Source organism: Eptatretus burgeri, chromosome 12, assembly GCF_056783735.1.
Source record: "Eptatretus burgeri isolate ZD-2024b chromosome 12, Ebu_testis_v1, whole genome shotgun sequence".
NCBI classification, from domain to species: Eukaryota; Metazoa; Chordata; class Myxini; order Myxiniformes; family Myxinidae; genus Eptatretus; species Eptatretus burgeri.
Genome location: NC_140972.1, coordinates 29,228,519 through 29,241,101, shown reverse-complemented (window position 1 = coordinate 29,241,101; position 12,583 = coordinate 29,228,519). Strand labels below are relative to the sequence as shown.

The 12,583-nt window shown below is 41.0% G+C and overlaps 1 protein-coding gene across 8 annotated transcripts in view; it reads left to right on the top strand.

The window, feature by feature from the left end:
• CLN3 (CLN3 lysosomal/endosomal transmembrane protein, battenin) overlaps positions 1-12,017 on the top strand; it is a 75,327-nt gene extending 63,310 nt beyond the window's left edge. For all 8 annotated transcript variants that reach the window (XM_085850020.1, XM_085850017.1, XM_085850014.1 and 5 more), the window contains 5 exons: positions 384-452; positions 3,488-3,543; positions 3,711-3,804; positions 9,374-9,514; positions 11,599-12,017. In XM_085850020.1, the coding sequence (XP_085706146.1) occupies positions 384-452; positions 3,488-3,543; positions 3,711-3,804; positions 9,374-9,514; positions 11,599-11,715 (477 nt within the window). In that variant the 3' untranslated portion in view covers positions 11,716-12,017. The remainder of the gene's footprint in view (positions 1-383; positions 453-3,487; positions 3,544-3,710; positions 3,805-9,373; positions 9,515-11,598) is intronic.
• The last annotated feature ends 566 nt before the right edge of the window (positions 12,018-12,583 follow it).

The following is a 12,583-nucleotide window of genomic DNA, read 5'->3' as shown; positions in this document are numbered from 1 at the left end:
GGGTTGGTGGTGGTCAAAAATTCTGCTATTTTGATGGCATGATGGCAAATAGAAGGGCATTTATTACAGGTATTATCTAAAATTAAGACTTTATATGCAAACAAACATCATCTGGAAAAGCCGATGTTAATACAGTATATATTGTTTGCATGCTTTGTTTTCTTGCTTCAAAATTTGTTTTTCTGTTGTCGTTTGAAAAACCGATTAAAACTTTCTTGCATCTTGGAAGATGCGAAATATCATTTGCAGTAAACTGGATGATAATTTACTTGGGAATGGCATTTTGTCATTGATGTTTTCCTCATTCAAACTTTCTGCCCGAGAGGTATGTGTGTGTGGAATGTCACTTTTGCTTTTTTTGAGTTATTGTGCTTTTGCAACAGGAACTAATGAGCCACATGAGCTACCTTGGACTTGTCTACTTTGCTGAATACTTCATCAACCAAGGCTTGGTAAGTGATTCTGTTTCCATGGTGTTTACTGTTTTGGAAAGACAGAAAGGGGCAGGGGGTGAATATCATCAAAACTGCCAATTCTTGATTTCTTGATGCTTCATTTTCTGACTTTAAAATACTTTACAATTAGTTTAAATGTTTGTTTTATTTGGAGAATATGAGTTTGACCTTTCTTTCAGTGTGCATAACAAAATGCTTTGAAAGAAGTAATACGTCATGTCCCTTTTTGTGATATTCAAACAATGTAAATTTGTGTGACATTCATCTTATCAACATGTGGATGCTTGGGGGCATCTACATTTGGACGTTGGGGGCCGTTTACTAAGATAGATTTGCTGCCGTTATGATTGTCCTTCTATGTTATTGTTGTTGTGCACCATCATGTTGTTACTGCACCTGTCCTTAAACATATTGAGTGTGTAGCTAGCTTGACGCTTCACCTGGGCATACTCGCAGCCAATTGCGCCATCTTTTCCCAGGCTTTTTCCAGCTATTTTTACCTTCGCATTCTGTGAAAGGTTATGTTTTGGTCGCTGTGTATTTATTTATTTGTGAATATGTGTGTTTGTTTGTTATTCGCATAACTCAGAAAGTATTGAACCGAATTGCATGAAAATTGGTGGGATGATTCGTGATTATCCAAGGACGATTTGATTAGATTTTGGGAGCGATCGGGTCAAAGGTCAAGGTCATGAAAAGGTCAAAAGCAAACTTTTGAGCATAACTTCCTTCATAAGACAGCTATCGACATGCAACCAACGCCATATTGTTCCATGACGAAATACCTTTCGGGTACGTGGTGTCAGAGTTGACGTGACGTCATCGGAAGTGCGTCTAAATGACGTCACAAGATGACGTAAATTTTCAATTTTCGACCTCATCAGTTTTGATCATACCTTTTTGTAGGACTTACCTTAAGGACGTCACACACCAAATTTGACGTCGTTCGGACTGACCGTTATGACGTCATTGACGTTTGAACATAACGTTTTTCAATTGTGGCTAAAATGTCCTGATATTTTACATTCAAATATCTATATAATTTATAAAGCAAAGTCTCCCAAATCCAGGCATTATGATCAGTACCAAAATATCTGCTTATTTAATGAACAGGTTTTGCAAATTAACTCTATGGTCAAGGTCAAGGTCACACTCAAGGTCAAAATATACTTGTAGGCATAACTTCAGATCTAATAGAGCTATTGACATGAAACCAACGTTAAAATGTTCCGTGAAATAAGAGCTTTCAGGATGGTAGTCCGCGATTGGTAGTGACATCATTGGAAGTACGTCAAAAGATGACGTCATTTTTCAACTTTTTGATTTTTCAGTGTTTATCATTCCATTTTGTTGGACTGCCTTCAAGGAGGTTACACACCAAATTTGACATCCATCGGACTGATGGTTGTGACGTCATGGACGTTTTTAAATGACGTTTTTCAAATGTGCCCGGAAAAAAGTAGCGGCGGCGAAGGTATGCGCTCTACCGAGTGCCCATTATAGTTAAATGAATGAAGTAATCCTTAAATCTGTCAGTTATTTGAGCCCCTTATTAGGAGCTCTGACCCCCCTCCCCCTCCCCTCTCCCATACCCACATGCTTCCCACTTCTTTCCAGCTAACGTAAGGATGGACACAGGGTGTGTGTGGCTATTATTTTATGTTCATTAACAAGTGGCTGAAAAACGTTACAGTGAACTATTGTGCTTATTATGATTAGTTATCTGGTTATCCAGTTCCATCAAGTCATGGCCGACTTCTGGTGACATTCATGATTCGATTTCTTCAAACATCCCTATCCTGCATTGCTTCTTAAAGCTCTGACAGAGACAGCTTGGTTGCAGCCTTTATCCCATCCATTCGGCACATACACGGTCTGTCTCTTCCTCGTCTTCCCTCAACAACAACATCATGCATGATTGATTTCTCCAGACGTTTTCTGCATGCATGACATGTCCAAAGTATGACAGTTTCTGTTTTAGCATCAGTGCTTCTCATGTACAGGGTGGTCTCGTCTCCTCAATCACTGATTTGTTTGTTCTTCTTGCAGTCTATAGAAGTTTTTTTAGCATTAGTCTCCAACACCACATTTCAAAACTGTCAATCTTCTTCCTTCCTTTCTTTCTTTTTCACTGTGCATGACTCACACCCATCCGTTGCAACTGGAAATACCAGAGCAAGTCACCGGCCTCCTCATGGTTTGTATTGTCACATCTTCGTCAGTTCTGACATTGCTGTTATCCACTCACTTCAATTTTAGAACCCAGGAAGATGAAACTTTCCACTATTTTCACATGATCGTCTCCCAATCTCAACACATAGATCTTCTCACTTGACAATATTATTTTTTGGGTTTCAATAAACAGCTTTTTCACCTTCCTTATTCACTGTTTGCAGCAGTTTCATCAAGTACTCTTTACTTTCTGCCAACAGAATAGTATCATCACCATAGCTTAGATTGTTGATACATCTTCATCCAATTTGGACTCTAACCTCAATGTCATTCAAGTTTGAGTTCCTCATTGATTTAGTTACGATATAGATTGAAGAAGTAAGGGGAGAGGATGCACCCATGTCTAACCCATTTTCCAATTCCAAACCATTCTGTCTCTCCATCCTTTGTTGTTACTGTAGCTTCTTGTTTAGTGTACAGGCTTCTTTTCAGACATATAAGGTGCTCCAACATCCCTATTTCTCTTAGCATAATCCACAAGTCAGGGTCAACACAATGGAAGGCTTTGCTATAATCGATGAAACAGATACACACCTTCCTTTGATATTCTCTTACTTTTTCCATTATCCACCTCAGGTTTGTGATTTTGATCTCTCATTCTTCGTCCTCTTCCTCTTCTGAAGCCTGCTTGCTCAACGGCCATTTTTCGCTTCATGGAGTCCTCTGTTCTGTGTTGAATGATCGAGTAATATCTTGCTAGTATGTGAAATCAACGCAATCGTTCGGGTATTTGAACATTGTAACTGATTACTGTTTATTATGATTCCTGTTTTTATTTGCATTTCATTTTTTTTTCACAGGTTGAACTTTTGTATTTTCACAATATTTCACTGACCCATGATGAGCAGTACAGGTGGTAAGTAGGCCTCGCTCTCCCAAAGAGGTACCTAATGTAGTTTGTTCCTTTTGAGTGTTGCTAAAGTTGATATCTGATGGTAATTTTAAAACTCTATCGACAAAATGTCATATTTGCCTGGTGATTTCTAAAAATTTCACAATTCACAACTGTGCTTCCCCTCCTAGGTATCAAGCTCTTTACCAGGTTGGAGTATTTATTTCACGATCATCTCTGAGGATTATACACATTAGAAAGACTTGGATTCTAGCTCTGCTTCAGGTGAGTACAATTTTATTCATGACAGATGTGTTAGCTCTTGGAAGAGGAAATATATGGAGGATTATATGGGTAACAAATGCCATCTTCTTCTTTCATGTGCAGCACATGGTGGTGGGGAGCATCATTTGCTGGTTGCGAACCTGTTATTTCATGAGCTTATTTCATTTCATGAGCTTATTTCATGAGGCTTTCAAATCAAACTTGATTTAGAGTCTTCACAAACTACTCCAAAGTGATAAAGCTAAAAACAATGCAGATAAAATGTGAATAAGTTAGATTTACAGAGAAAATCAGATGATTCTCAATTGCATAAGTATTCAAACCCTTTCCCTAATTAACCCTAAATCACTTCAGGAGCAAATTATTTGTTTGAAAGGTGACAAAATAAGTGCAATAGGTTTCACCTGTATGTAATCAGTGGTTTAACTTGAAAATTAAGCTTCTCCACTTATCGAAGGAGTTTTTCGGTGCAACTCACTTGGTCAACCAACAAGGCAAAGATGAAGACCAAGGAGCTTTCCAAAGTGAAGAAGCACCACTCAGAAGAGGGTTATAAGAAGATGTCGAAATCACTCATGATCCCTTTAAGTACAGTGAAATCCATCATTATTAGTGGAAGACGTATCATTCCACCCAGATTCTGCCCAGATCAGATCACCCATCCAAACTAGGCAGCCGGGCAAGCAGGAAACTGGTTCGGGATGTCACTGTAAATCCAACAATGAATTTGAAAGAGCTGCAAGGCTCTATCTCCGAGATGGGGATCAGTGTTCATTAAACAATATCCCGTTCCCTTCACAAAGCTGGACTCTACAGACAGGTGGTAAGAAAGAAGCTATTACTGAAAAAGACGCATCTAAAAGCTTGTATGGAGTTTGCAAAAAAGCATCTTAATGATACTGCAGGCATGTGGAGAAAAGTTTTGTGGTCATACAAGACAAAAATTGAACTTCTTGGTCTGAATTAAAAGCTAAATGCTTGGTCTAAATCTGAATTAGAAGTCTGGTGCAAGCCTAACACTGCACATCACCCAGTCAACACCATCCCTAATTGTCAAGCATAGTAGTGACAGCATCATGGTGTGAGGCTGCTTTTCATCAGAAAGGACTGTCAACCTTGTCAAGATAGAAGGGACAATGGATGGTGCAAAGTACAGCAGAATCCTTGAAAGCTTGCTCGAGTCAGCCATGAATCTGAAACTGGGTAGGAGATTCACATTTCAGCAGGACAATGATCCGAACCACAAAGCTAAAGCCACACTGGAGTGGCTTAATCAGAAGAAAATAAATGTTCTTCAGTGACTCGTACAAAGTCCTGACTTGAACCCAATTGAACATTTATGGCGAGACTTGAAGATTACAGTCCATCGACGATCCCCGTCAAACTTGGCAGAATTAGAGAAATTTTCACGTGAAGAATGGGTAAAGATTTCACCATCTCACTGTGTAAAGCTGGTAGAGACCTACCCCCAAAAAGACTCATTGCAGTCATTGCTGTAAATGGTTCTTCCACCAAGTACTGACCTCAGGGGCTGAAGACTTTTACAACCAGTGAATTTCGATTTGTACATGTTTTTTGCAGGTATTCTTGACATGTAACCTCCTTCAACAATAAGTGTTTAGTTTCATCTCTTAATTTATGAATAAAAAACTTCATTTGGAATTTTTTTTTCACATAATTTGTAATTCATCTAAATGTGGTATTATTGGTTGGGGGTGAATACATTAGTAGGCCACTATATTATTGTTGCAGGTCTGGCCGGTTAAAGTTAATCCCCCTGACCAAATTGTGGTGGATGGGCGGTTATCGCCGACCAGGCCAGACAGCCGAGTGGTTTTCCTAAGGAGGTGGACACGTGATCCTCAGAGATTATGGCGTGCATGGGAGGGGCAGGGCGGCACGGGCGGAGCAACGGAATTACAACACAAGGCGTTTATACTTCAACCTGCAACAGATACACGGACGCAGCAACTTAAAATAAAGGGGGATTTAATGAAAATAGATGAAATATTTACAAGGGTAATAATTCAAAAAGTAATAATAACATGTGAAGTAAATTAAGGTCTAAAGTCGAGGCACCTCTACGCACAGACTTTATTAAAGACAAGGGGAAAAACAAAATAAAAGCAAATCCTCCCTTTATTCTGGTACTTAGTTTTGTCCAGGGATGGTCTTTATTGAACTTTGCGATCGAGGAACTTCATCACGCATGGAAAGACACGCCCGAAATGGCGCCGAGCCGCTCTCTGGGCAGGAAACGTACGTGAGGTAATTTGTAAGGTGGTATTCAACACCAGGGCTCAGGAACCGCCATGCAGCCTCTTCGTCAATTGCGCTTGCCGATGCAGCTGCTCTCTGCAGAATGGTGCTGCTCCCTTCGGTGATATACACGAGGCTTCGAGGTCCGTCTCTCATGACCAGCCAAGAGTCAATGGCCAGTGTCTTGCTTCACCAAACGAGCCAATTCATCTCAGCACGAATATGAGAATCATGCCGTCATTTCGTCGTGCCGAGAGGAGAGCAAAAATGAGATCCTCCGTCCCAGCCACGTTCTTCTCACAACTTTCTGCGCTCACTACTCCTCTCCATTTCCACCTCGGGCGTGGCTTGTTGGCACAAAAAAAAAACGGGAAGGCGGGACTTCTGCCTGCTCGACACATTTGGCTTGAACACACTTCTTTCATGGCTGGCTTGTAAATACAAAAACTTAGGAGAAGGTCATGGCGCAATTAAATACTGGTGAAAATTGATCTTAATCCCTGTATAATTAATACAGCACCCCCCCCCCCCCCCGGTGTGGTGACAAGTAACACTTGAGCTCACAGTTTCCTTACTTAATTTACATCGAGATGTCTCCTACACGTCCACAGACCAAACAACTCTATACAATCCTAATTTTCCCATGAAATTCCAGCTACCCCACAACCATAACAACATATAAGAATTTTAAAAGGCTCTTCTGGCTAAACAATTGCATAGTTTTCACCGATTAGGCATGCGCTTAGCAGAGCTACAACCTCCTACTTCCCAGTACGATTGTACTGCAGCCAAATATAATACTGAGAAGAGGATTTAATTCTCATTTTTATAGACCAGTCCATCCCGGAGAGGGAACATCCATGGACACTTGTTTGTCTTATTGGCTCTAGCTTTATAAGGGAGGCCTTTTTATATAAAAAATGGTTTAAAAAATCAAATTAGTTAAACAGAACTTGGGATGTGTACTTTAACCCCATGGCCAAAGTTTACAGTCCAACAAGACAGTCCCATTAGCATACACATGCCCTGAAGCCTGAAGCCCGAAGTACATGGTCAATCAAACACACACATCATAACCCTGAAGTCACAATGCATGGTCATACAATTGGACCCCTCCTCCATAGAAGTATGTCCCCATTACCCTCATTATGAAGGTGCATTTTTATGTAAAAAAAAAAAAGGTTTAAAAAGTCAAATATTTTGAATAACTTGGGAAACACACTCTGACCCCATGGCCAAAGTACACAATCCAACAAGACTCCCATCAGCAAACACAAACCCCAAAACCCGAAGTACATGGTCAATCAAACACACATCCTAACCCAAAAGGGTCAGACGACAAGGTCATACAGTTGAACCATTCCTCAATAGGAGTAGGTCCCAATGAGCAAAGAGCAGAAGCTCCTCCCGGGAGTGAATTGGTCAAACCCTAGGAAGCAAGTGCCACACCAGCGATTGCTGCATGCATCCTGATCAACAGAAAATGCCTGCCACACATTAAAGTAATGTCATATAACTGTGTGAGCGGTGGCAACAAATTGCCTCCTCTTTTGGCAATTTAGCAACAATTAAATTGTTTTTCAGGATTGGTTAATTCAGACTTCCATCAGATCAGTGACAACGTTCATGAAGCAAACGTTTTGTAAGCAATCCAATGCTCTAATAAACTCCCCTTCCTTTTTGCAGATCACTGCACTTTGTGTCGTACAGTGCTCACCCCCCCCCCCACATCCCCTCCCCCATTCCTTTGCTTGGCAAATAGCATATATCTCTCTCTCTCTCTCTCTCTCTCTCTCTCTCTCTCTCTCTCTCTCTCTCTCTCTCTCTCTCTCTCTCTCTCTGTGTGTGTGTGTGTGTGTGTGTGTGTGTGTGTGTGTGTGTGTGTGTGTGTGTGTCTGTTTCTCTCTTCCACTCACTCACTCACTCACTCACACACACACATACACTTTCACAGACTCTCCCTGTCTTCTTTTTTTTCATTAGACTATGGTCTGATAAATGAAGCATGTCATTAAATCCTGGAAAATCCCAGTCTCACACTATTGCTCCATAATTACGATCCTACCTATTTCCTTGGTATCAACTGGAGGAAGTTCAGTCTCTTACTATTATAGGCCTCGCCATCAGCCATGACCTTTCCTGGGCTAACCATAGCTAGGTTGGCTTCCAAATCCAGCCACAGATGGGGCATCCTCCATTGATCCAAATATTTCCTTGGAAAATCAGAGCTACTCAGTCGACAAGACCTTTGTCCGGACCTCAATGGAGTACTGCTCTCTGTGCTATCGACTGGCATGCCAGCATAACATCTGCCTCTCCTGGATTCTATGGAATCTAAAGCTCTCAAAATTAATGGAATCTCCCATGATGAGGCCAAAGCACAAGGTCTGTTGCTCTCATGTCTTCGGCAGGTCGGTCGGTGGTCTCTCTGTTTTCTACTCCCTTCTCCAGCAACTCCAGGATGCATGCCTTGTTCCAGTAACCAACTTATAATTTAACTTTCAAAATCCATATTGACTGCACACTTCAACTCTTTTATTCCCCTTTTCTCCCATCTATGGAATCACTTTCCAGAAGTTGTTCTGTTTCACTCTTCTCTCCAAGGACTCCAAGCAAGCAGTGCACCACCATCTCTTGTCTTCCCCAAGTCTGACCCATGATCTTTATTACCCCCATTAACCTTTCCTCAGCCAATCATCTTACTTGCTTGTTTCAATGTTTCTTCCCATCCTTGCTCTCCTCCTTGCTGTTCATTCATTCCCTTTATGTTTGTCCCACTGTCAGTTATACCTTGTTCTTCCAGGAGCATCGCTCTTGTAAAGAAAGAAAAATGTTCTCAGGAGTTTGAAAATCTATATTATAAAAGGAGCCGTATCTGCCTGTCTGTTTGTTTGTCATGTTATTACTTGAGAACGGATTCAAGGATTTTTATGAATCCAACGACAGTGGATTCAGGGAACTCCTGGGAAGGTTTGTGATGCAAAAATAAGAAAGAAAGGAAAAAAAGGTTGGTTTGCGCATGGGTACACATGGTGAAACTGAAAACGCCAACTTGCAATGCTGGTTATCCCCGCATGGAGGATAGGATCTCCCATGAAACCTTTTTCTTTTGTTTTTGCCCCATAAATCACCCATCACATCAAAAATTGGTATTCCTTCAGCAAAGCGGCAGGTCTTATATGCTAGTAGCCATAAATGGAGCCCGAATTGTGGAAATATGCTGAGCTTTGTTACCCATCCTACAAATTAACGAGATATCATTGTGTTCAAATGACACGTCTTGACATGTGGCTTTCTATTGTTTATGTAGTGTGTCAATGCAGTGTTCATCTTTTTTGCTGCATTCTATCGTTTCGTGCCATCCATCTTCATCATTTTTCCTATCATCGTGTACGAGGGTCTGCTTGGAGGAGCCTCCTATGTTAACACCTTCAATAACATCAGGAAGGAGGTGATATTTTGCATCCCTTGTTGGAATGTTTTTCTTTGTTTGAGAATGATTCTTACAGATCAGGATCAAATAAGAGAATTGAGCAGGAATAGAGAATATCACACTAAAAAAAATATCACTGAAATCCAGATATCAGACTCAAACATTTACCCTTCTCACTTTTTGCAGAAGTCACAGAAGAGCTTGAACATAGAACATAACATAATAGAAACTAGAACGGGCACTCGGTAGAGCGCGTACCTTCGCCGCCGCAACTTTTTTCCGGGCACATTTGAAAAACGTCATTTTAAAACGTCCATGACATCGCAACCGTCAGTCTGATTGACGTCAAATTTGGTGTGTAACCTCCTTGAAGGCAGTCCAACAAAATGGAATGATAAACACTGAAAAATTAAAAAGTTGAAAAATGACGTCATCTTTTGACGTCATTTTGACGCACTTCCGGGGACGTCACGTCCAATCAGGGACTACCATTCTGAAAGCTCGTAGTTCACTGAACGTTTTAACGTTGGTTTCATGTCAATAGCTCAATAAGATCTGAAGCTATGCCTACAAGTATATTTTGACCTTGAGTGTGACCTTGACCTTGACTACAGAGTTAATTGGCAAAACCTGTACATCAATAAACAGATATTTGGGTACTGATCCTAATGCCTGGATTTGGGAGACTTTGCTTTATAAATTATATAGATATTTGAATGTAAAATATCAGGACATTTTAGCCACAATTGAAAAACGTCATGTTCAAACGTCATAACGGTCAGTCCAATCGAAGTCAAATTTGGTGTGTGACGTCCTTAAGGTAAGTCCTACAAAACGGTATGATCAAAACTGATGAGATCGAGAATTGAAAATTTACGTCATCTTGTGACGTCATTTAGACGCACTTCCGATGACGTGACATCAAATCCGACACTACATATCCGAAAGGTATCTCGTCATGGAACAATATGGCGGTGGTTGCATGTCGAGAGCTGTATTATGAAGGAAGTTATGCTCAAAAGAGTGTTTTTGACCTTTTCATGACCTTGACCTTGACCTTTGACCCGATCGCTCCCAAAATCTAATCAAATCGTCCTTGGATACTCACGAATCATCCCACCAATTTTCATGCAATTCGGTTTTATACTTTCTGAGTTATGTGAATAACAAACAAACACACATATTCACAAATAAATAAATACACAGCGACCAAAACATAACCTTTCGCAGAATGCGAAGGTAATAACATTGTGGAAAGTGGGAAACACACCAACAGCAGGGTAAAGGGACAACAGATAGACACTTCAAGGAAGAATGGGTGAAGAGAAGAATGAGAGGAAGAGGAAGTGAGGAGGAGAAAGAAAGGGAACAACCTCAATACAAGCTCTCACACAGCAAGAAGAGAGCTGAAAGAAGAGGAAGGAAAGCCTTGGAATGAAAGAAAGAAAAAAAAGGAGGGTGAAGGAAAGAGTAGAAAATGAATAACCCAGAAAGAAAGCTTGGGGAGGGTTAATGAGGACAGAAAATATCATGTATATGGATGGGAGGTGACCTGAGGTGGAGATGAACAGTCATCTTGAAGCCCTGGAGGGAAGAATAGGATTGAAGAGATTGAGGAAGTTGGTTCCAGAAGCAAAATAATAAGTAAGCAAATGAGTATAGGTAAGCAGTGAGCCATGATTTTGGTTTCATCAGAAGTGGATTACTGGCAGACCATGTGTGTCCTAGAGTAATTTGTTGGGGGAAGAGTGAGGCAGGAAAGGGGGTTGACCATAGAAAGAGGCAGATGGTGCAAGACCAGAAAGGAGGTGGGAGAACACAGAGGCCAAGAGATTCAATCAATACTGAAGTTTTACTTCAGATTTGCAGAAAAGATGAATGAAAGTATTAACTAGAACTTGTTTCCATCCATTTTGTTGTTGTTTGATTACAACGTGAGACTCCTGCACTACACAAAGTTGTGCTGAGGCTGTTCACTTTTGGCCCATTACAATAAATGGACCACGGTGTATTTCTAACTTCAGATGTAACTCTAAATGTGTTTATTGAATTAAAGTGATGAGGAATCCGTTAAGGAAATGATTGTCTATTCTCTTGTCCAGGTGAAGGAAAACCATTGTGAGTTTGCTTTGGGAGTGACAAGTGTTGCAGACTCCATTGGAATCACACTGGCTGGAGCAATTGCCATCCCAGTTCACAATGCAATATGTGAACAATGAGTGTCAATATAGCTGGACTAGAAATCAGCAGGATGAGCCATATTTTGCTCAACTTTGATTAAATTTGGTTTCTGTGTTTGGTGTTCTCATCAAAGCACTTGATTCATAATGCAGGAATCTCGCGTTCAAATCTCATCCACTGTGGTGATTTACATATCTCTGCAATTCACGTAGAAGTACCGTTTCTTTGAATGTCCTTATCAGGAGTGTAATTTTGGTACAAGCTATATGATGAGCTGTCACAATTTTATAAATCTGTTTTTACAAAAAATAAATAAAACATTTTCCATTGAAAACGAAAAGCAATCTCTTACAATTTTATTTCTTTTTTTTTCAGATTTTACATTTTGAAAAAGAGTCTGAAAGCTTTTAGAGTAAAGGACACTCCGGTGGTGTGTGTCAGGGTGGTGCTTAGGTGTCGTCCACCAGATGACGGTCGCCTTGGGTGAACCTGAGGTGGTCCTTCGGGTTGGTGCCTGGAATGTCCTATCCCTGAGAGGATGATCACCTGTCTCTGTTATCTGAGCTCAAGCGTTTGGACATCGGGCGCACGGACGAGTGCCCGTCTTCGTCGGAGACGACTTCGAATTGTTTTCTGAACAATTGGGATGCTATTTCCATGCGAATGATGTAGACGACGAGAGCAAACGCAAATCGATCTTGCTCGCCTCGCTATCAATGGAACATTATCGGCTACTAAGTGATTTGGTAGCGCCGGATAAGCCCAGTGACGACGGGCTGTCGTTTCAGGACGTGGTAGGGAAGTTGAAAGCCCACATGGCGCCGGAGAAGTCATTGCAGCTGGCTCGGTACCAGTTCGATCACCTCGCGAAGGGTGCGGAGGAGCGCGTCGCAGATTTCGTGGCGC